The sequence below is a fragment of the Corylus avellana genome, chromosome ca2 (genome assembly GCF_901000735.1).
Source record: "Corylus avellana chromosome ca2, CavTom2PMs-1.0".
NCBI classification, from domain to species: domain Eukaryota; kingdom Viridiplantae; phylum Streptophyta; class Magnoliopsida; order Fagales; family Betulaceae; genus Corylus; species Corylus avellana.
The window spans coordinates 46,511,055-46,535,016 of NC_081542.1; the positions used below are offsets into that span (position 1 = coordinate 46,511,055).

General features: G+C 36.7%; 5 protein-coding genes across 5 annotated transcripts; 3 read left to right on the forward strand and 2 right to left on the reverse strand.

The window, feature by feature from the left end:
• Positions 1 to 51: 51 nt before the first annotated feature.
• On the reverse strand, positions 52 to 1,593 carry LOC132170849 (oxygen-evolving enhancer protein 3, chloroplastic). Its single transcript, XM_059581972.1, has 3 exons — positions 1,216 to 1,593; positions 346 to 641; positions 52 to 247 (listed from the first exon to the last, which is right to left on the reverse strand). The coding sequence occupies exons 1-3, from the start codon at positions 1,514 to 1,516 to the stop codon at positions 149 to 151; spliced, it is 696 nt and encodes a 231-aa protein (XP_059437955.1). The 5' UTR covers positions 1,517 to 1,593; the 3' UTR covers positions 52 to 148.
• A 1,055-nt stretch (positions 1,594 to 2,648) lies between these two features.
• Positions 2,649 to 9,059, forward strand: LOC132170347 (kinesin-like protein KIN-14C). Its single transcript, XM_059581298.1, has 17 exons — positions 2,649 to 2,955; positions 3,358 to 3,606; positions 3,713 to 3,857; positions 4,453 to 4,562; positions 4,647 to 4,766; positions 4,949 to 5,152; positions 5,772 to 5,981; positions 6,060 to 6,134; positions 6,283 to 6,429; positions 6,503 to 6,641; positions 6,783 to 6,892; positions 7,163 to 7,324; positions 7,406 to 7,626; positions 8,031 to 8,112; positions 8,215 to 8,319; positions 8,422 to 8,526; positions 8,627 to 9,059. The coding sequence occupies exons 1-17, from the start codon at positions 2,911 to 2,913 to the stop codon at positions 8,801 to 8,803; spliced, it is 2,406 nt and encodes an 801-aa protein (XP_059437281.1). The 5' UTR covers positions 2,649 to 2,910; the 3' UTR covers positions 8,804 to 9,059.
• A 753-nt stretch (positions 9,060 to 9,812) lies between these two features.
• On the forward strand, positions 9,813 to 11,621 carry LOC132170349 (thioredoxin-like protein CXXS1). Its single transcript, XM_059581299.1, has 3 exons — positions 9,813 to 10,105; positions 10,328 to 10,450; positions 11,303 to 11,621. The coding sequence occupies exons 1-3, from the start codon at positions 9,986 to 9,988 to the stop codon at positions 11,453 to 11,455; spliced, it is 396 nt and encodes a 131-aa protein (XP_059437282.1). The 5' UTR covers positions 9,813 to 9,985; the 3' UTR covers positions 11,456 to 11,621.
• A 2,213-nt stretch (positions 11,622 to 13,834) lies between these two features.
• Positions 13,835 to 18,255, forward strand: LOC132172748 (transcription factor ILR3-like). Its single transcript, XM_059584309.1, has 5 exons — positions 13,835 to 14,281; positions 16,993 to 17,055; positions 17,347 to 17,424; positions 17,517 to 17,679; positions 17,866 to 18,255. Exons 1-5 carry the CDS (start codon positions 14,124 to 14,126, stop codon positions 18,130 to 18,132), a joined length of 729 nt encoding a protein of 242 aa, XP_059440292.1. The 5' UTR covers positions 13,835 to 14,123; the 3' UTR covers positions 18,133 to 18,255.
• A 1,575-nt stretch (positions 18,256 to 19,830) lies between these two features.
• LOC132172849 (sulfite exporter TauE/SafE family protein 2-like) lies at positions 19,831 to 21,607 on the reverse strand. The gene is made up of 4 exons (XM_059584416.1): positions 20,825 to 21,607; positions 20,534 to 20,668; positions 20,237 to 20,389; positions 19,831 to 20,139 (listed from the first exon to the last, which is right to left on the reverse strand). The coding sequence occupies exons 1-4, from the start codon at positions 21,605 to 21,607 to the stop codon at positions 19,831 to 19,833; spliced, it is 1,380 nt and encodes a 459-aa protein (XP_059440399.1).
• Positions 21,608 to 23,962: the final 2,355 nt, after the last annotated feature.

Genomic DNA, 23,962 nt, shown 5'->3' on the forward strand with positions numbered 1-23,962 from the left:
CTTTCAGCCCTTAAGTTAACAAGCAGAGAGAGAGAGAGAGAGAGTCACAAATTGAAAGATAAAGCAACAGTTTTTTCAACTAGATTCCCTTCACATGGACATAGCATCAAACACATTGTCTGCTTACATCAAGAAATGTTAATTCCTCTTAACCAAGCTTGGCAAGAACATCATTCAGGGCAGAAACAGTCTGGGCGTAGTACTTCTCTGCTTCTGGGGTGCTCTTAATTTTTGCTGCATGGTCCAGCTGTTGATCAAAAAGAAAGAACAACAAATGAATAAGCCAGTGAGCTTACATAATAATTCACATCAATTGAAGGAAGAGTCAGACTTCTGTGAACTCACATCGCCAATGACGGAGAAGAGCTTTCCAGTGAGGTCCTTGAGGGGTTTCTTCTCCCCGCTGGGCTTAGCAGAGATGACAGTGTTGAGATCGTAACGAAGATACGATGCTCTCAAACGCAGATCGTTCTGCACGTAGGGCCAAGCCTTCTTATCAATCAACTGCTTCACGCCAACAATTTCCTTGGCCGACACCTTTGCCCTCTGGGCTGCCTCAGCTGGTGTCAGCGGCTGAATGAAGAAGCGTTCTTTCAGTGGCAGGTCCAGGTCTCTTGCCTCATCAGAGTTCAAAGTTCCAGCTGCCAAAATGTAGCACTATGATTGTTGAAAGTGCCGTGTTTTACAAATGAGTCATGTTTCACTCAACTCAACACGATTGGTTTAATAAATGAGTTAATGCGAGTCGGATTGAGTCATCTCATTCCAACACAACCCATTTATTAAACGGATTATGTTGGTTGTATCATGTAACCTCCTTATTTAAATAGGTCATGCTAGAATTGAAGAATTTAACCTGTTTAACTAAATTAGTCATGTTCGAATTGACTCCATATCAAATTGATTCGTGAGTCGATCCAACACGAACCCGACACGAATGATTAACCTTATATTTAGTCACAAGTTTACTGTCCTTGGCTTTTCATTTATGAGTTTAATTTTTCTTAATAAGTGTGATTCAATTGGAGGTCAACTCCGAATTCAAGTTAACTCGGGTAAAACAACCAAATATCTCAAAACTTAAAAACTTTTATTGAGTATGTGACTCTAGACAGAGCTAAATAGCAGATTATGATCGAATAATGATGAGAAGTGTACGTAGCTAATTAAGCTAATATTAGAGAGGAAGAAATGGATCGAAAATCGAAGACTTACGCAATCCACCGGAGGGTGGGGGGGGTGGGCCGACCTTGATGGACTTTGCGTCAGCAAGCACTGCTTGAACAAAGGACCCCGAGGCCAGACCGGCAGCAACAAGACCAAGAACAGCCCGGCGACTAGTTTCAGGCTCAGCAGGCACCTGCTGGGCTCTAACGCTCAGCCCCGACCGTGTCATGGCAACACGGCCGCTCCCATTTCCGTTCAAGCGGGTTGAGCCACTTAGCTGGAGGCTACCCTCCAACACAGCCTGAGAGGACCCACGTAAGCCTGCCATTGAAGCCATAGCTTGGGCCATTTTTCTGGGTTTTTTTTCTTCTTCTTTCCAATTGGTTCTATGTGAATGAGGGAGATACGTGGAATTAATATTTTTTTTTGGGTACGTGGGGATGATGACTCTCAACTTTGTTCTTAGTTTCTGTGATGTAGATTGATTTTGGGCAGGACCTTATCTGCCATTTTGTACTCGGATAAGTTGGATATGGCCTCATCCAACCATTGCTTGTAACGTGTCACTTGATTAGTTTTTCATTTGACAAGTTGGATTGGGCATGTAACATTTTGACACGTGGATACTATAAGATCATAATCCTGCTATGCCTAACTAATGGTCTCACTCATTGTTGTCATATATTACTTATTGCATTTCTATTTCAATTTATTCTATTGGATTAATATAATAGAGTTTATCGATCCTTAAATTATCGGCTCTATAAAATAAAAGTGAGATGAGATTGTAGTATTTAACCATTACTTTTTTCAGTGATAACGTTCTCACATATCGAGCAATGTTACTTATTACATTTTTATTTCAATTCATTTTATTAGACTGATATGATAGTATTTATCTACCTCTGAATTATTAACTCTATAAAATAAAAGTAAGATGAGGTTGTAGTATTTAACTGTTGTCTTTTGTTAGATACAAAAACTAGTATTTGAATTCAAAAGAAATATCAAGAATCTTTGTCACTTTTGATTCGAACGGAAGAGAAAAAATGAAAATTATAAGGAATGCTTTCAAATATTAAGTAAGAAATAGCCCATTTGAATAGAACAAAAAAAAAAACCGAATGCGTCTAGTTTGGCTAAAAAAGCCATGAAAAAAGAAAAAGAAAAGAAAATGAAATCCTAAAAGTTAAATAGATTTTGTGTATGTTCCATAGGAGTTTTGATTTTGTGGTGCTGCTGCCTATTGTTTACGATGATATAAGATCTGAGTATATTATGAAGTTCAAGAATAATAGTCACAGTATATGTCATAGACTATGTCATGAAAATTGCAAGTAATTTAAATTTTTTATACTGATATTTACAAAACAGGCCCAAAGCATTTGGGCTTATGGGACAAAAAGACCGGTCAAGAACCCTGTTCGGCCCAATATAAAAAGCCAACGTCTTCTTTTCTTTAGAATTTTGAGGAGCGTTTTCGAGGTACCGCTCAAATCCAAATTCAAATTTTCATTCTCTCTGTGTGCAAATCTACCAACTTCCCAAATTAACCCTCAATCTCTTCGCTCTCCTCCTTCCTCTTCTGTCCATCACCAGCCGTCCATTTCTCAGATCGACTGCCGGACTCAGATTCGAGTTTTCCTCGGATGCGATCCCCGGGCCCACTCCAAGAACTCTCCTGAAAAAAAGCTCTGAATCCGAGTCCCAGCCTGAGTTCAATTTGTGTTCTTGGATTCGAACATGGCTTCTCGTAACCAGAATCGACCTCCTCGTAGTCCCGCAACTGTAAGCCCTTATTTCTTCACTTCTGCTTTTTTTTTTTTTAAATTTTTTTATTTTATTTTTATTTATTATTATTATTTTTTTATAATTATTGTTATTATTATTCTTTTAAAAAGAATTTCCTTTTGGCTGGTGAGAAACCGAAGGAAAAGAGAAGAAAAATGAAAGAACACGAATTTCTGGATCTTAAGTTTCGTGTCTTTTTTGGCCGGTTGTTCAGGTGTTTCCGAAGTGCTGCATTGTGTTAATTCATATGTTTTTTTTCTGCATTTTAGTGACCGAATTGCACTCTAAACTCTGTTTGGATGCCGGGGAAATAATGTCGTTTCCATGTTTCAGATGGATTAGTTCGGCTTCTTCATGTGTGTTATGATTAAGTAATAATTTTGTGTAATTTTGTTGTAGAAAAAGGATGGTGTTGACTATGTTCCTGTAGACAAGCGGCGGAGGATTGGAGCAGCAAGAATGGTCGGACCGGCAAGCACTGGGCGTGTGCGACAGGCATTTTCCGTGGTTAACAATAGGCAGGATGTTACGGCCGCTAGTGATATGGGCAGCGCTGAGGGTTCGGATTGTGGAATTGTGGAGTTCACAAAAGAAGAGGTTGATGCGTTGTTAAATGAGAAGTTGAAGGGGAAGAAGTTTGATCTTAAGGTTTATAGTTGTCTTGATGGATTTAAAGGATGTTTGAGTATAAATTGTTTGTGGGTTTTCTTCTTTGAGCTTTGATATGCTTTTTTTTTGGTTCTATGCTTGGTAGGGAAAATTGGAGCAAATGACTGAGCAAATAAAGAGGCTTAAACTTTGCATCAAATGGTTCCAACAAGTTGATGAAAACCATGTTCTTAACAAGGAAAAGCTTCAAAGTGCAATGGAGTCTGTTGAGAAAAAGTGCAAGGATAATGGTTCTGATTCAATATCGATTAGAACAATGATGTTCTTTTATTTTTTCTCATTTTATTTGAATTTATTTTACACTTAATGTGTCTTTTCTGTATATGTGCATTTCTGTGTGTTTATCCTCGTGTGTGCATGTGATGAACACAAAATCATTATATGTTCCATGAAGCATTATGATGAAGCATTGTGAAGTTTTTTAGTTGGTAAGGTACACATTCACCCGATGGGACTTGAACCCACAACCTCACCCTCCACCTTGCTACAAAGGACAAAAGGAGGAAGTATCAATTGAGCTAAAGCTCATTGGAAATTGAGTTGAACAACTCATCTCCAGAGTGAAATACAACTAGTTAAATCAAGGTGTTGAATCATGGAACGATAGCAATATAGGTTCTCAATTCAGACATTAGTATAATTGTTCTCAATAAAAATCAAAAGAATTTGTTTGGACCTCCATGCCTTAATGGAAGTCTTTCATTTGATGGATGTGTAGTTTCTCATGTGGTTAAAGTGTCTGATTCATTACAGTTCTAGATAATAGGAACACTTTTTTTTGTTTTTTGTTTTTTGTTTTTAATTTAGATTCATTCTATTTTTTAGAGGTGGAGATGAATAGCAAGATGGAGGAGTTCAATGTGATTACTTCAGACTTGAAGAAAACTATCTCTTCTTTAGAAGAGAGAGTTGCAAAGGAAGAATCATATAAGTTGGTAATATTTCCAGTCATTGCATTTTGTATGAACAGGTGATACATGTACATTTCTACATCTCATTTATTCTGGTTTGATGACTAGGATGCAATTGAATGCCATAGAAATGAAAAAGAAGCAAGGGTTGCTGGTGAGAAGTTGCAAGCTTCTCTTTTGGCAGAGCTGGAAAAAACTCGGCAGGAGAAATCAGTTGCTGAACAAAAGGTAATTTGAATTCATACTGTGGTTGTCTTACGCTTGTCATTTGGTGAGGGTTAGTGGTTGTATTCTTTGAATTTGGTGAATTATGAATGTTAGGCTTAATTGTTGTGCCAGTTTAAGTTTGTTTAACTCTACAGATTAGCTCACTGATGATTTTCTCTCGCCATAAATTGGTTGAATCGCAGGCAGCCTCATTTGAGGATATGTACAAGCGAGCACAAGAGTACAACGTGAGTTTACAACATTATAACAGCAAACTCCAGAAAGATAGTGAAACACATAGTGAGTCACTCAAACGACTTGAAATGGAGAAATTGACTATTGTGGAGAACCTTAGCAATTTGAGGTGTCACAATAAGGCATTGCAAGATCAGTTAGCTTCGTTCAAAGTAAGTTCTTAGGTTATATATATATATACACACATTGCAATTGTGTTTGTTTGCCACCTGTTTTCTCCAAATTGAATTTTAAAATTAAATGGAGTTCAACAAACTGATTGGTATTTTTTTGTTAATTTCTGTTTCGTTTATGCATATTGAATTTGTTCTTGTGTTGGACATTCTTCACATTGAGTGGGGTATATTGTTAATATCATTGTGCGTGTATTGACTTTGCCTCATGCGGACCAATTTTTCTCACACCCTAAAAGAAGCTCTTCCTTATTGCTACTGTCATCATGGCTTGTACTAAGAGTTCTGCTTGTACTTACCTTTGTTTATGATATAAAAGTCAACCTTGACTCGCATAAGAATTATACAATTTAGATCTTAAAACTATAATGGGTGACCTATTTATACACTTTATATCTTAAAACAATAGAAGGATTAGGCAAGAATTGAAGAAGTTTAGAAAGTTAAAAAAAAAAAATTAATGAGGGGTTTGGAATTCATATTTTTGATCCACTCATCAGGATTTCGTTTGGCACTAGAAGCATTTTACATATTCATGAACACTCCCGTGATTTTTCAAGGTGTCATGACTGTTGTCTTGTTCAATCTTACCTTTTAGGCTTCACAAGACGAGTCTATAAAGCAAAAAGAATCATTGTCAAATGAACTGAGATGCCTTCGAGGGGAACTACAGCAAGTGAGGGATGACCGTGATCGCCAAGTGACACAGGTGCAGACTTTAACTGCTGAATTAGTGAAGTATGAAGAATGCACTGGGAAGACATGTGCTGAGTTGGATAATTTGACGATAAAATTAAATGCCTTGGAGGTTTGTTTTGTTACTAATTTATATACGACATATATATACCTACCTTCAATAGTTGTAAGATTTTGGACCCTTTTATAGGAGACATGTTCTTCTCAAAGGGAGCAGATTTGCATACTGCAGCATCAGCTTGCTGCTGCGAATGAGAAATTGAAGGTAATGCTAATTGTGTAAAGGTTGTAGGAAGGTTGCTAATGTTTTCTTATGTTCTGCATAGGGCATCATCAGGATGCTTGTAGATTCTTACATGTATTTTAGATTTAATCAAGCGGACCCCACAATAATGCTTAGTTTCTTTTCTTAGATTGCTGATTTATCGTCTTCAGAAACAATAGCAGAGTTCGAAGCACAAAAGAAAGTTGTGCGTGAACTACAAGATCGCCTTTTAGATACAGAGTTTCAACTCAGTGAAGGAGAGAAGTTAAGAAAAAAACTGCATAACACTATTTTGGTAAGTATGCATTCATATCTTATTGTTCAATGTTTATGAGGCTTCACCTGCATTAAGTTGCCTCTTGTTGCAGGAACTAAAAGGAAACATTCGTGTTTTTTGCCGAGTACGTCCTTTGTTGCCTGATGACGGTGTTGGAACAGAAGCTCCAATCATTTCTTACCCTACAACAACAGAAGCTCTTGGCCGTGGCATTGACTTGACACAAAGTGGTACGGCTGTATCTGTTGTCCCAATGACATTTCATTGTAGAAATCTTTTGATGTATTCATTTTGTTATTCATTACAAGTTTGTTGTTTGTTATTTAGTATAAAAATTTTGTGCTATCATTTAATGTATTTAATATTAGCAGGGCATAAATATCCTTTCACATTTGACAAGGTGTTTAATGATGAGACGTCACAACAAGATGTTTTTGTAGAAATATCACAGCTGGTACAGAGTGCACTTGATGGCTATAAGGTAAATCTGTTGTGTTTGCCTCTTCTTTTCAATTTTGACATTATTATCAAGTACATTAGAATGTGTTCTATTGAGGTTCCTGAATAGCATTATTACCAAGTAAATATGTTGAAGTTGCATTCTGGCATGTCACCAATGGAGAATGTAAATGCAATTTTTATGCTACACTAAAAGTTATGCTTTGTTTGGTTGCATATCATCTGTTACATAAGTTTGCTTTGCCTTTTATACTGAAATTGTATTAATCTAACGTTGGGGGTATTTTGGTAGGTTTGTATATTTGCTTATGGTCAAACAGGCTCAGGTAAAACTTATACCATGATGGGTAAGCCAGAAACCTCGGAGCAGAAAGGGTTGATACCACGTTCACTTGAACAGATCTTCCAGGCCAGTCAGTCCCTTCAATTGCAGGGATGGAAATACAAAATGCAGGTAAACTATCTAGAATTTTTGGTTTTAGTCTACTTTCATTTTCTACTAAATTTTTTAACAATTTCTCATGAACATTTGTAGGCTTCAATGTTGGAAATATACAACGAGACAATCCGTGATTTATTATCAACAAATCGATCAAGTGGATTTGACATGTCACGGACGGAGAATAGCGTTCCAGGAAAACAATATACAATTAAACATGATGCAAATGGAAACACATATGTTTCTGACCTCACAATTGTTGATGTTTGCAGTATAAAAGAGATTTCGTCTCTTCTGCAGCAAGCTGCACAAAGCAGGTAAAACACCCTAGTGTATTTGGTACTAGAGGTTGTGTTCTTTCTACTTGTTAGAGATAATAATAGGATATTCCTTATCTATTGTGTTATGCATTTTGTAGCAGGCTTCTGTCTGCATATCTTTTAGAGTTTTGTCTTAAAGTGAGATGTAACCAGTTTTAGAGATGTGTTGCTTCATGCCTATAGAATTTGAAATAAGAAATGCCAATTATTTTTTTACACATTGAGGCATAAATAGACTTACACAATCTAAATCTTCAAAAAGTTCATACATAGACAATATTAAATTGGACATAGAAATTGTATCGCATTTTTTTCATTGTATGGTTTTCTTTGAGATTTGATGTCTATATTACTTGGATAAGTAAAATTTAATGCAGAATGGTTGTTACATTTTCTTTTAGGTCTGTGGGAAAGACACAAATGAATGAACAATCATCAAGAAGCCATTTTGTCTTCACATTGCGCATATCTGGTGTAAATGAGGTATATTTTCTCATAATGCTATATATTTCATGTTTGTGCTTAAAGCATTGTCTATATCTTGCGTGTTTTTTTATCGGTTATGCGCTTTTCTTGTTTTGCTAGAACACTGAGCAACAAGTACAGGGGGTTTTAAATCTCATTGATCTTGCTGGAAGTGAGCGACTATCAAAGAGTATGTCAACTGGAGACCGGTTGAAGGAAACTCAGGTGTTTATTTGTTGAATTTCATCAATCACCGACTTCTTTGAATTTGTTAATAGTATCTATGTTCTTAATATGATTTATGCCAATTTCTTTTTTGGCAATCAGGCTATCAATAAAAGTTTATCTTCTTTGGCTGATGTAATATTTGCATTGGCAAAGAAGGAGGATCATGTTCCTTTTAGGAACTCAAAGCTGACATATCTTCTCCAGGTACTGTTGTGTTTGAACTTCCCAACCATTTGATAGTATGCTTATGCACGTACTATTGTGATTTATAATGTCATTTTCTTTTTATTCGATACATAAACAGCCATGCCTGGGTGGGGATTCCAAGACCTTGATGTTTGTAAACATCTCTCCTGATCCTTCTTCCGTTGGTGAGTCTCTTTGCTCTCTTCGGTTTGCTGCCAGAGTCAATGCTTGTGAAATTGGAATTCCTCGACGTCAGACAACAGTGCGGCCTTTAGATTCTCGTTTGAGTAGTTGACATGGGGATGGGGTGTTCCTTAGTTTCTTTCTTATTTGTATGAACAATGGTTGTAATGTTTATAATTGGAGTGGATTGCTTGTATCAATTGTTTGTACCTGTACCTCTGTTTCTAGCTACTACTAATTTGTACTTTAGATTTATACTTAGGGCCGTGTTTGGAAGCCGGGGCAGATGCTTTTATTGGCCTTGTGAGATTGATCTGTCAGTGTTATACTGAAATGTTCATCACTTTGATGATTACAGGTATAAAAAGGAGATGTGTTGTTTAATATAAATATATTCATTACAACACGTTTATTGAATGGATGGACTGTTCCTATCATCATCATCATCATCATAAATTGAATGGATGGACTGTTTAGAATTGCTGTGGACCACCTTCACTTGTGGGCATGTTTTTGTTATGCAAGTTTAGGCCTTTCTGAATGTTGTCGGCGCCCATTGTTTTTTTCTTCAACACTGGGATAAAGTTTCCTGGATAAACAGTGAATTTATATGATGAAATTCTGTCCGGAGATGCATTTTATTTGACCAAGTGAGTAGGAATTGGACAAATAATCAGGTACTTGTTTATTTTATACATATAACTATTTTTTTTTATGACGCTTCAATAAATTTTATTATAAAAATATATGTATAAGATAAATAAGTTATATCATATCATATACTTGTTTTGTTTTGTCAATCTTACAAGTGAGGGGCTAGAATGTAAAAGGCAGTTTCTTCCAGCACCTACCGACATTTTTTAAATCCAGAAAACTGAATCAGAAAATGGCATATCCCAAAAAACGATTTATCTTTTTTCTTTCCATTACCTATGATGTGATCTCGTGTCGTATTCACTTGATTCGTGTTTATCGTGAATATTTTAAAAAAGAAAAAGAAAAAGTAATTTGCTGTGGCGAAATTACTGAAATATATCAAATAAGTTAAAAAGAGGAAAGAATTGGACAAGATTAGAAGAGACAATAAGGAACAGAAAAGAAAATCCAAGGGCTGTCTTGCCCTTAATCAACCTACCACTTTCACATGTAGCTGTAGTGTATATCCGTAATCCGTGTAAGAAAGTGGGTCCAACTACAAACCTCACATATTTTAGGGATTTGGGAGGCAACCCATACCTTGTTGTAGTAGCTTCTTTCAAAAGTCACCCAGAAGAGGAAGAGGAGGAAGGAGGAGATGGAAGGGGAAGGGCAAGGCCATGTTCCAGAGCAGCAGAATAAATCCAGAGTTGTGAAGGTCGACTCTGTGGAATCATGGGACTTCTATGTTTCCCAAGCCACCAATCAAGGCTGCCCTGTAAGTTTCCCTCAAACCCCACAAATGTTTACACTATAAACTCCCTCTTCTCCTTTGCCTTTCTTATTGAAACTCATATTTGTAGTTCTCTTCCATATGGGTCTGGAAAACAATCCCTTCAAATCTTCTTCACACCCTTTTACTTTTTTTTTTCCTTCTTTTGGGGAGTTATTTAGATTTGGATGATCTCGAATACAATTGTGGCTGTTAAATTTATGGTAGATTGTTGTACACTTCACTGCTGCATGGTGCATGCCTTCAGTGGCTATGAACCCCTTTTTTGAGGAATTGGCTTCAAGCTACCCTGATGCTCTGTTTCTCACAGTTGATGTTGATGAGGTTAAGGTAATTCATCTCATCTTTACAAGATTAATGATTTATTTGTTACTTTGTTTAATCTTCATTACCCCACCATCTTCCTATACCAGCCTGCTAATTAGCATTATTTTTTAATAAATAGTTTATCCCAAGACATGGAAATCAACATTAGGGCAATATAGCATATTACTCCACGTATTAACTGCGGATTGGTACTTTATCTATATGAGGTGTATTAACATCTGTTTCTGGTCATGTGGTGTACTCTCTACAACTTGAAACTCGACCTTTTCCAGATATTTTGAAATTAAAAGAAATTGCAGAGTACTCTTCACCTAGATTCGATTTGATTTGCTTTGTTTTTTTTTATATATATATATACATAAGAGATAAATATGTAACATCTTTCCCATATTAATATCTCACAAGTATCACACTATGCTAACGTAATAAGGTCTAGTAGCTATTTGCCATTAAAAAAGTTGACATTATACATGTCACTGTAACTTACAAAATATGTATATATTTAGTGGCCACCTCCTTTGGCCAAGTTGACATGGTATTCGGCGGACATGAATTTGTTATAAATTGGTTTGTAGTTAATTCTTATAAACTCATCTAATAAAGTGACATGTGTTCCTTAGCTATTAAAAAAACATGTGAGAAGTACATATTATTAAAAAAACATATACTTCTCACATGTTAAGAGACAAATATCACTTTATTAGATGAGTTTGTATGAATTACCTACAATCAGTCACATGAGAGACAACCTCGAGGTCGAGGGCTTAGATTTAAGATTCTTTGAATTGATGTTGGTGATTAATATATGTGGATGGTGATTAGGTAATAATATATTTATGCAATTTGATTGGTCAGGAGGTAGCAACCAAGCTGGAGATAAAGGCCATGCCCACTTTTTGTCTGATGAAGGACGGTGGTCCAGTTGACAAGCTTGTTGGTGCCAATCCAGAGGAGATAAGGAAAAGGATTGATAGTTTTGTTCACTCCTTTCGTGTATATACAGCATAGTTCATTTCAGTACATGTATATGCATATGTATGGTATGGTATGGTATGGTATGGTACTCTCCGTTTTCAAGATGTGAGATATGTGAATATATGATGGTCCACCATCAAAACAGATGATATGTAAGTTGGAGTGGAGTGCCTTGTGTAGGTGTGTATTTTCAATATCATTACTTTTTTTTTTTTTTAATTTTAATTTTATTTTATCATTTAATAATGTTTGTTAAGTTATCAGAGTTACCTATCAATGTAAAATTTTCAAGTTTTGAGCTTTTCTTCATGATTTCGGTTGGTATAAATTATTCGTAGTTGGAACAATAATATTGTTTTTGACACAAAATACCAAAATTTCTTAAAATTAATTAAGTGTTTTGTCTATCACCTCTTGTAGCTTGTAACTGCTGTTTTGAAAGCTCAACTAACTTCATTGCATTCACAATCTCTTGATATTTTCGTTGTAATGTTTGAGATGACTCATATTGAATTTTAAAAGCACTTCTCATCAAATGTAAATCAAAAGCAAATTTAAAAACAAATTTAAAAGTCCGGAGAAAATTAATTAGTGTATTTTTTGCTCATGTTTTATGTTCAAAATATAAACTAGGTTTAACAATACCTTCAATCACATAGATGATAGAAGAAAACATGTGAATAAGACTAACATTTGCATTATAATGAGAATTTCAACATGTATTTTTAGACTTCTTTAGATTCATTTTTTGATTCAATCACAAAGTATGGCACGGATGTCCAAAACAATGTAATAGTTAGACATATTATCTTTCAAAATAAGTGTTTAAAGTCTATTCAACTCACATCTCATATTGTTAGCTTTACTATATCATTTCTCCTGCAATTTGTTAGTATTTAAACCACACTAGCTCCATTATATCTATGTCATTTTGTAGGTATGCCATTTGAAATTGGGAAAAGGGATCTTCTCCAGTTGAATTAGGAACCGGTCCCTTCATTTAGAAGGGCATAATTGTCATTTTATAATTTTTTTTTGACAATTCTACCCTTCATTTAGAAGGGACCGGCTCGTCTCCAGTTGAATTCAACTGGAGAGGATCCTTCTCCTAGAAATTGGTCTTTATATGATAATCATAATTTTCTCTTCTTAAGTAGAAATTTATTGATAGATTCACTAAATTTAACTCCACACAAATAATTTTTATATTGAAATTAAGGATAAATTTGAAATTCTATAAAAAAGTTAGGGGAATAAACGTCATTGTCTCACTTTTAACATTTTGACGGAAGAGTTCAAATTGACTGCAATTAAAAATTCATGGGTTCAAATTAAGAAGTTTTGAAGTTCGGGAGGCTTGTCAAATCGCATGGTAATTCAAGAGGTTTAAAGTGAAATTACCCTTTATTATTTTTTAATGAGTAATTGATAGTTGGGAGGCCACTGCCCGCAATCTTAGGAGAAGATTCGAATATAGTTGATGAGACTTTTAATCTTTTATTGCTTTTCATGGCATTAAAATAGACAAATGTTTGTAATACATCACATCTTTCCCTATTAATTTAACCTCACATTATATTAATGGATCATGCATGAACAACATCAACAGAGTACAAAGTACATGGGTTGAACCAAACCGTGGGCTGGTCCTTTTCAATGGTCTCGTCCATATGTCCCTTCTTGTTCACTTAATATTCATTCCTTAAAAGTGAAGTGCAATACAATGCCTCATTGGTTACTTCCAACAAGCTACAAAGCTGCAATTATTGGACTCCAAGAATACATTTGGTATTGCCACTTCGCAGTTGAAAAGTGTGATTTTATACAAAATCGGGTATCGTACTAAATTGTGGCACATTGGTAGGTTAAAGATGTTGCCTAATGTCTCACCAAGAATAATAAAATAGTTAGGATGAAGAAATGAAAAGCTATCATTTGCACCACTTCTCAGTTGTTATCTAAGCAGTTGACATGTTGACTCTCCCGGCCCATTTGAGGATCGTGATTTGGGCCGAGCCTTGGACGATACACGGATAAAAAAAATTTTATTACCAACAAAATCCACACATAAAAAAAAAGAAAAAATTGAAGTATCTATGCAGCAGGTGAACTTGATGTTGAATGTTCAGATTGGTTCGAAATGCTTTAACTTTAACAGGTTTCAATCATATATGGCGGATTATGGGACTCCCTTAAGATTGTAGAAACGTTTCAAATGAATCTATTCAGATCCATTTGAAAAAGAAACGACAAGAATTCAAGTCTCTCTTTGGGCCTTTTGGGTAGTCGTTTGCGAAGCCCAAACACTACAGAGAGTAACTTCAAAATCCAAGAATGCGAAGCCCAAGCCCAAGCCCATATACTCAATATCATCAACGTGTTGTTGCTGTTGTGCGTGCGTGTAAGCTTATGGCAGGCACTGTGTGTGGTGGTCCTGGTGGAGGTGGTGGCCTATCAGGATTCTCTCTCAAATGACAAGTCTCCCTGTTTCTGTGCTTCCCCACCATCATATTCCACCACCTTTTCGCCACTCATACTCATAGTACAAAATCCCAACCAACAAAAATCACCCATTCTTATACCCATCATTATCATCATCATCTTCATTCTTATTCTCTGATATCGCTTCGCAACCACGACGGCTTTTTGCGCCCCTTTGGCTCTCGCCGGAAGTCTTTGAATTTCCGGCCGGAAGTGGGACATGGGTTCTCAGGAAAATGAAAATCCCAGTTGGGTGGTGTTTGACGATTACGGTCTCATAGAGGACATCCGCGTCCCCTCCCTCCTCAATCCCACCGCTTTTGCTTCTACTACTTGGCCTCCTCCTCATCTTTCTTTTTCTGCCCCGACCTCTCTTAGGTAATTGTTTATTTTTGTCCCATTTATTTGGTAATTATAATTGACTTAATTTGGTTTCTCAAGAATTCACCCTCACCACACCCACCCCCCCCCCCCCCCCCCCCCCCCTCTTTGATGCTTGGTTTTATGTTTGTTTGATGAGTGGTACTAATCCTAGCAGGAAGAGGTACATTATTGTGATTTATGTGGTTTTAATGCAAAATCAATTATGAATATGTCAATGTATCACCGTATGACAGACTGCAAAAGCTTCTAATTAATGTGAAAGTAAAGAGAATTTTAATGTATTTTGTTGAAATAGGATAAATTTCTGATTCCCAAAATCTTTTTCCACGCCGCCTAAGGACACAGACTTGCAGTACGCAAGCAAAGCACGTGTCTCTCTGGTTTGGTTGGGTCTGAGAAGGGTTTCCCAATCCTTCAACAACCTAATATGTAAAGGATATTTTCTGGGTTTGGATTTGTATGAGTAGGAGAATGGAAGATTGAGAATGTAGAATGGATTATAGTAGAGATTGTATGATGGATAATACTAGATAGATGCAATATATTGAAAGATAAGAGCTGCACTCTAAGGCACAACCCGACCTTCATTGTAAGCATGTAACATAATACACCACCGTACCATGGCCCATCGTCACTTCAACACTCAATCTTGCAGCCGCTGAGTCGTATTCTTGGTTGAGAGATCCGGACAGCATATACTGTGGGAGCAATGCTTTTACTCCGCAAAAATCCAAAGGATAGCACCCTTGGCCCTGCCACTAGGCTCTCCCCAATCCCTTTCAAAAGACCTATCGGAATCGACTTTTTGTGGTCGACAACTGCAGTCCTCAACGACAAGATCTCCATTTGCGAGGGCAGTCGAATACACATCTATAGTCCTGACATTGGCGAGTCCTCCACTCTTCCCAATTATCCTCCACTCGATTTAAACCTTGGGAATACTGAGATTTTTCCTACTTATGGTATGATCCTTTGTCCAACGAGCACAAGGTCGTCCTTGTTCAAACGGTCAGAGCAGTGAAGAGGCTTTTCTGGGTTTTCACACGGGGCAGTAGATCATGGAGTTGGATAGAACCTCTTGTACTTGAAGAAAAATTTAGTTTTCCGAGTGAACTTGAAAAGGTTGTTTTTGGTAATGGCACAATTCATTTTATTTGTCATCTTGCCGATCCTGCTGCACGTTTGCGTTGCACAAGTGGTCTGCCTGAGAAATTTTTATTGGCTTTTGATAACAACTTAGAAAGATCCCGCTTCCCGATAATTCCTTCCCCAGAAAGCTAACTCAATCTGGTGGACGTTTGGCTTTGATAGAACTTAGAAGACTTTAAATCTCAGCGGTTTTATTTCAGGCTGTGGGCGAGTTCCAATGGCGTGGAGTACGACAAGTTGCAGTTTTGGATATTGGAGGACTACAATAATCTCAAGTGGGTTAACAAACCAATTCATTTACCTTTTGGTTGGATTAGGTGTAAAGATCTTCTTGCCTTCAACCATAACACCGGCAAGATGTTGCTACAGTTGTGAGATGAAAACTTATTCCTCTATTATAATACCAAGACAGGAACTTTTAGGGAGGCCCAAGTCTCTGGATTTCCCAATGCAGCGAGGATGAATGTTTTCGTTTTCATGTCCTCGGCGTTAAGTTGCATGATGAGATGGAGAGGCAGAAAAGTTTCTGAGAAGTCAAGTGGTAAGGGTAGATGACAAAGGGGATGATGCTTCAGCACCAGAAATAATCATGTGCATCCTCTTAGTGCAGCTGCTGCTTCTGTTGTACGATTATCCTCCAAACTGATTATATCGCCTTTTTTTTTAAAGGAATAAAGATATAGTAATAGTAGTAATGCTGTAATACTAAAAGAAAGACCCATGTTCCTCTTGTGTTATTTGAAAATTAATGTTGCTTTTAAAATTACAATTGGATGAGATGAGATGGTCAAATACCTGAACTTAGAAATGGTCAAAAGACCGTTCCAACAAATGGTTTCAGAGCCAAGGTCATAAGTTCGAGTTGCGAGAGCGTCACATTTAGGGAGGGATTGTTGAGTTGCAATAGCGCCGCTCTACTCACTTGGATGACTCTTAAAACATGCCTTGCGGGGTGCGATTTCAAATGCTATAAAAGGTTTTGACTTCCCTTATTGGACACTAATTGATTTTAAGATGAAATGGTCAAAAGTCCTATTTCAATTTTATTTTATTGGTAAAAGTTAGCGTATTAGACCTTCCTTTATTCTGAGGTGGCATGATTAGCTGACACCTACTTAAGGAGTGTTGTACCCGAACCCATATAGCTAATTTTGGTTAAATGGTGTTTCAACATTATATCAAAACCCTCGAAACTCTCCAACAAGGGATGATGCCGACATTGTGAATTTCTTTTGCAGTGTGGGGTTGTAAATAGAAGGGAAAGTTGGTGATACTTGCAATCATTTCTTTTCCCTTCTTACAAAAAAATCTAATATTTGAGAAGGGTTTTCAGCATTTAAGAAGCCAAAAGGGTTTTGGAAATTTGTTCAAAAGACCCTAAGTGGTCCTGCTTTTTTTTTTTTTTTTTCCTTTTTCTTTTCCTACTCTTTTAAACTGTTTGATTAAAAACATGGGCTGTGTCTTGAGCAGGATCAACTGCAATTATCTATTTATTTATTAATCTTCTAAATCTTGTGTAATATATAAGCACATGTTTTATCTTGTTGTTTTGGCAGTGTGGAGAATGAAGGCTCATTTGCAAATTCAGATAGTCTGAAGGAAATTGGCTCTCTAAAACGGTAGACTGCCATGCGGCCCAAAGTTATAAAATGGATGGTTATTCCTGTATTCCATTACGACCTTGTTGTTTTGTAGGGTGTTGGAAATTGTATTTAAGCTCTTAGGTCTGGCTTTGTTTTAGTATCAATGGATCTTCTAATCTCAAACTGATTATATTCCACAAAATTTCACTAGTTATTCTTTATGTATCTCAATTTCCCCCTCCTTTTCTTGGTTTATTTCTCTGCTTTTTATTTTTTATTTTTTATTTTTTTCATGTGCTAAATTTCAGTAGAATTATTCAATCACAGGGTGCGGTCTGGATCATGCAGTGCTTCTGGTTCCAAAGCATGTAGAGAGAAAATGCGGAGGGATAGACTGAATGACAGGCATCCTCTAATTCTCTCTTTCTTCTTCTTCTCTCTCTCTCTCTCTCTCTCTCTCTCTGAGTCTCTCATGTTGACTTTGGCATTATCTTAAGGTTCACGGAATTGAGTTCTATCCTGGACCCTGGAAGGCCTCCCAAGATGGACAAGGCTGTTATGCTGAGTGATGCTCTGAGAATGTTGACTCAATTACGAGGTGAAGCCCAGAAGTTGAAGGAGTCAAAGGAGAATCTGCAAGAGAAGATTAATGAAATGAAGGTGCGCTTGGGTTTTCTTGTTTCTGTTTTCTGTTTTTTCTCTTTAGAAGGGATATGGAAAATGCCCTTACTGTTTGGAATTATTCTATATATCTGAGTGCTGCAAAGTAATGCATAAGGAAAATGGGCAAGTTGCACGTGCATTCAATTTGTTTTGGTCACGCTGAGTGGAGCTTTGTTTGTATAGGCAGAGAAGAATGAGCTTCGTGATGAGAAGCAGAGGCTAAAGACAGAGAAAGAGAACCTTGAGCGGCAAGTAAAAGCTTTGACTACTCAACCAGGCTTTTTGCCTCATCCTCCTGCAATCCCAGGTCCATTGTCTGCCCCTGGCCAAGTTGTTGGCGGCAAGCTGGTGCCATTCATGGGGTACCCTGGGGTTTCGATGTGGCAGTTCATGCCGCCGGCTTCTTTTGATACCTCACAAGACCATGTCCTCCGTCCCCCAGTTGCATAAGGTGGGAGGGCTTTTTCTTTTTTTTTGTCTGCATTCCTTTTGCAGAAGGAAGCCATTGTTCGTGAAGTCTCTTGTTGTTTCTATTTCTATCAAGTTTGCAATAATAAGGCTGGATTAGGTGGATGACAAATGTTATTTAAGAAGTTGGGAAAACCCATTGGTCGTTGATTTGTTGGAACAGCTTGTAGGTTAATTTTATTAACCAAATTGGTAATCTAGGTACCATTTTTCACTGGTCAAGCATATATCTTATTAATTGTTCTCGAGTCAATGTATGTGCATGGTTTGTAGGGAAAAGTTGGAAGGCCTCAATCCTGCAAGAGTCAACTCGATTGGTTGGTTCGTTTGAAATTATAAGATCTGCTGTTCGAATCCTCACTCAACCAATATGTGGTTATTGGAGGTGAGGCCTTGTATTCAGGGTTTATCCGATAATGATGGGTCACAATGTGGCTCTGCCTTGAAGGAATTCAACGTCATAAAAAAGAAACAAAGTTGGAAGGCGTCCATTATGATAGTTTATTTGATTTATTGACTGAAACTTCAGAATTTGTAATTTATATATATATTTTAATTTTCTAATTGATTAAGGAAAATGGTTACAAGGGAAAATCTTTCACATTCTTGATCCGAAAAGAAGAGATAATGGGCGATCCTATAATCGAAAGAGGGGTGGACACCCCAACAACAAATTAAAATAGTGCAAAAATAATTATAAAGCTTAGGAAATAGGTCAAACAAGTGACTTAGTCCTCTCAAAGGGCCGCACAGAGCAGTTACAGAAGCAAAATGAGCACAGATTAAGATGAACCTATTTGAACCTCTACTTAGAAACAATACCGATCACTGAGAAGAGGTTGAAGCCGAATATGCACTGTCAAAGTCCGATGCAGGGACGGAAGAAGAGAGAGGTGCCAACATAAAACCAATTACAAAAGCCTCCACATTTGAATCTAACCGAGAAATAATAGGAGACAACAACCGAAAACAAAAACAATTGAAATACAAAAGAAATTACAAAAACACAATAAAACAATCAGCAGGTAGTAGCAATGGCTGGGAAACAGAAGACGGGAAACACTGACCGGCGCATAGGGCACACGCGTTGGCGAGTGTGAATCACGCTTGTCGTGGAGAGTGGCGGTCGGCGTTTGAAAGGTGGGATGCCGGAGAGCATAGTGAAGAGACGTGTGGGGGTAAAAACATGGTAGAAGATTGTAGATCTAGTTTTGAAAAAAACGTGATCTAAAACCTTCAATAGATTCGGTGAAGAAACGGACGGTGCGGCACCATGGAGGGCTGAAGTTGGTGGACTGGCGTAAGCTGAGAGCTGGGAAAGGAGGAGGTCGGCGTTTCTGGTATGTACGGAAACAACAAAAAAAAAAACACAGCAAAGAACAACAACGGGAAAGAGAACAGAGGAAGAAAAGGAGAAAGAGGGGAGGAGGAAAGTAAAAGAACCGTTCCTCCTCCCCTTAAAGCCCTCACAAGGAGGTGGAAAGGGCTTTTCTAGAGAGAAGGTAGAGCCTCTCTCTCTAGAAAAGACGCATTCTAATGAATTGTTTCTTCAGAATTTGTAGTTGATTTCTGCCAGCAAGTTGTTTAATGAGTACTTATTTCTCTTCATTTGAAAAAAAAATTCTTAGTAACTTAAACCGGAAAACTTACTAATTAGGAACCTATTTACAAAAATTGCTCTTAACAGGGTAATTTGAATCCCATGTATTTCCCAGAAACATAGTTTCTCCAAACATCTACAACTCCAAAGGTAGTCATCAGGACAGTACTCAAAGCCATCACAATGCTAACTGAGAATACGATGAGAGATGCCCTTCCATATTCATGAATTGCCCTCTTCACCACTACCAATCCAAGGAGTGAAGCAGCACAGCAAATGATGGCAAAGATGAGGGCAGCGTCTGTGTGTTTCATACCCAGTAGCACGTACTGAACTGCTGACATGGTTGATGAGAAGAAAACCATGAAAGAGCATGTCGCTGCTGTTACCTGCACCAAAAGATAAAAACAATAAATAAGAATTCCTGTCAGTTTAACGTCAATATGATGAAAAGAGAATGTTTTTGGAAATGGGATTAGAGGTCACCTCAGGCGCTATCCCAACATGAAGAAGAAGTGGGCTTATAAGCATTCCACCTCCAATTCCAAACACACCACCTAAAATCCCTGCTAATAATGCCATCATTGGGAAGATAAGTTTGTTTGATGGTCTTTCTCTAATCAGGTCTTGATCTTCATCCTTCACAAAAGAGTAAAAATTTATGTTAGATTATTAATTAAATGATTAACTTAGGCTTTTGGGATCGTGGCAATCTATAGAAGTACGAAGAATTTGAACCAAATAAATCTAGGAAAACTGATATTCAATCCTTTTGTCAAGCACCTCATGATTGGAAGCCTGATGTTGAACGCTCTCCTTCTTGCATAGGATCCAGGCGGTGAAAATCATGGCCAGAGGAATTTGGAGTGATGAGATAATCCAGTAAACCACTCCACAAGGTTCTATTTGAATTATACCCTGCACATATTTCCAACAACACATGGTAAGAGCATGTAATTATATTTTAAAAATTTAATGAATATTTTAAAGGTATGTAATGTAATTATTGTTAATTGAAGATTAAGATTATCCTCAAGAAGGATATATGATTAGAAATGAAGCTAGCAGCCGTACCTGTCCTTGCCGATTGCCACGAAGAAGATACAGAGTTAAGAAGGAAAACCAGACAAGAACTAAGACTCCCATTTTCATCCATGGAAACCTCAATTTGCAATCTCCTTTGACACCCAAAAGAGGTTCTTTTGTAGCTTCGATCCCTTCACCTTCATCCAACCTCTTCTCTAATGTTTCACGCCTATTTCTTTTCAGCTCTTCAGATTCCATTTTCCAGTGCAGAACACCATTCTTATAGGTCTTTGAGGTAGACCAAGCAAGAAAAGTAGCAAAGAGCATAGTAATAAGCCATTCTGGGAAGACAAGGTTGCAAATCACTCCAATACTCACTCCTAACAACATGCATGGCTCCGACAGAAGTGCTATGTCAAAGTCAATCAATGTCCTGCCACCATATTTGGGATTAGTGCTTCGCAGGTTCCACATAAAATTTACAACTGACCCGCCTGTGACCATGAATGCTGAAAAACTTGATGCTGTCTTGAGGTCTACGCCTGCCACAAGAGTTAATATGGGTATGAAAAGCCCGCCGCCGCCAATCCCTCCTGCGCTAGATATAGAGGCGACTATGAAGCAGAGAACTCCTGCTACAACAACAGGAGTTGCTAATTTTAGTTGGTTTTCTTGTGTCTGCTGACTCCTCCATTGATAAAATTTGTTTAGTAAGTGCTCGATTCTGAGGGAGTTGGAAATGGATTCTGTTTGTTTTGCATGGGAATGATTAAAGGTGATGAAGAGGATTAGGGGAAGAATAAACCAACAAAGAGTTCTAAGGTTCTTCATTTGTTCGGAGTTCAAGAATGTTTATGGTGTTTTTTTTTTTAAAATTTTTTTTTTTTTGTGAGGAGCTTTTGATGGTGTTGTCTCCAGATGAACTGTACTCAGTGTCTTCTTATATAAGAGCAAGGAAGAGGTTGATCCGGGCCAGATTTACCTATTTTTGGTCAAATCTGTTTTAGGGTGCGTTTGCAATTATGATTTTGCAAGAATAATCTACATTTTTAAAATATATCGCTAAATGTAAGGGGTTTGTTATTAGAGTCTCTAAACAGAAAAGATCAGGACAAAGATGGCAAGAATCAAGAATATTATGTGAATAGAGATCTACACAAGAATGAAAAGAATCAAGGATAGTAGTTGACGATTATTTCTTTATCTACAACTATTTTACGCTGTCTACAAGTTTAGGAGTAATTCTAGAATTCACTCTTGTATCTCTCTTGTGTCACTTCAAGAACACACTATTTTTGAAATGATATAAGAAGAATATAAGCTTGACTTCTAACGTTACTCTAAGATTATGGATATTTTTGTATTTTCTTTTTGTTCAAGTATTTTTCTTGGGGAATACTCAAACGTTAGCGTATATAATAGTTGAAGATTACAATGGTCGGTAAACAAAAACCCACTGGTTGATAAAAATATAATTAAAGAAGAAACTTTCAAATGGAGATATTTTCCAAGCTTTATAAAATAATGGACTTTGATTTTTGATTATTATCCTTGGTTGCAATAATAGAATAAAATTTCAGTTTAATTTTGAAAAAAAATGTTATTTAATTTAGGATGAAATTAAGAAGAGAATTAAATGCAAGGGCATGTGGGGAAAACTTGTGTTAGAAGAACTGAGGAAGATCGAGGGGTAGGGAGTAGTTTTTGTAGAAGAAATACTCATTTATTATTTTTCAAGAACTAGAAAGTGTAAATATTATGGAATGAAGGTGTTAATGTGGAAATTAAACATTTTTATGACCTTGTTGAGATTCGAAAGGCTGCCTGCAGTCAGAGAAATAAAATATATGGTGATGTTATGTTTAAATTAATTATCTGCTCTTGCGTTGACAGAGACGAGAAGATATATTATGTCAACAAGTATTAATCTAATTCCTTTAATTCGTAAGGAAAGCCTATTAGTTTTAAAGGAATTCATTAATACTGGTTGACATAATATATCTTTCTGTCCAAGCAAAGAGCAGTTGACTTAATTAGAAAAAATAAAAAAAAGTCTACTTAACCCCCTCAAATTACCACCTCAATGACAATCTATTCCCCAAACTATCAATTGCGACAATTTGTCCCTCAAACTACAAAAGCAATGACAATGTACCCCGAATTTTAACAAAATGACGAAATTACCCTTACTAAAATAAAAATAAAATACTAAAATTTAATTTTTTTTTCAAAATTTTAAGGGTATTTTTGTCTTATTAAAAATTCTATAAGGGTAATTTCGTCATTTTGTTAGCATTGAGGGGTACATTGTCATTGTTTTGGTAATTTGGGGGGTAAATTGTCGTAATTGATAGTTTGTAGGGTAGATTGTAGTTGGGGTGATAGTTTGAGGGGGTTAAGTGAACTTTATCTTAAAAATAAAAAACAATCGACTTTTTATAGTCTAAAATTAAGGAAACCCATGATTCATTGGACACTATTTCTCAATTTCTCAAAATTAATATAAGTAGAATGTGAGAAGTGGGAGAAGAATCACTGGAAGATTTTTTAATATATTTAAAGAGTATCAAATGAAAAGAGTTCCACATAGTAAAAGAGAAAGTGTAATTGGTATTTATAAGGCCCAACACAGTTTAAGCTTTTGCTTTAAAGTTATGCTTGGGTTGTATATACTTGTACGTATAATCTAGTACGGTACTAGGCACCGTACCTGCTAGTGGAGCACCTGGCATGAAACATCAAAGCGCTTAGAGCGATCTGATCATGACTTTTCAATTTTGGATAGTCAAGATCATGACCGTTAGTAATACGATCTAACAGTTATAATTAAATAATCATTTAGTATAATTTAATTTAACTGTCAGAATTAAGTATCTATTAAAATTGATTTTAGTCTACTACAGGTGTACAAACATTAATAACTCAATTACGAGGTGAAGCCCAAAAGTTGAAGGAGTCTGCAGGACAGACAAGATTAATGAAATGAAGGTGCGCTGGTGTTTTGTTGTTTCAGTTTTTTCTTTTTTTTTTCTCTTTAGAAGGGATATGGAAAATGCACTTGGTGTTTGGAATTATTCTATATATCTGAGTGCTGCAAGGTATCCATAAGGAAAACGGGCAAGTTGCACATTCAATTTGTTTTGGTCACGCTGAGTGGAGCTTTGTTTGTATAGGAAGAGAAGAATT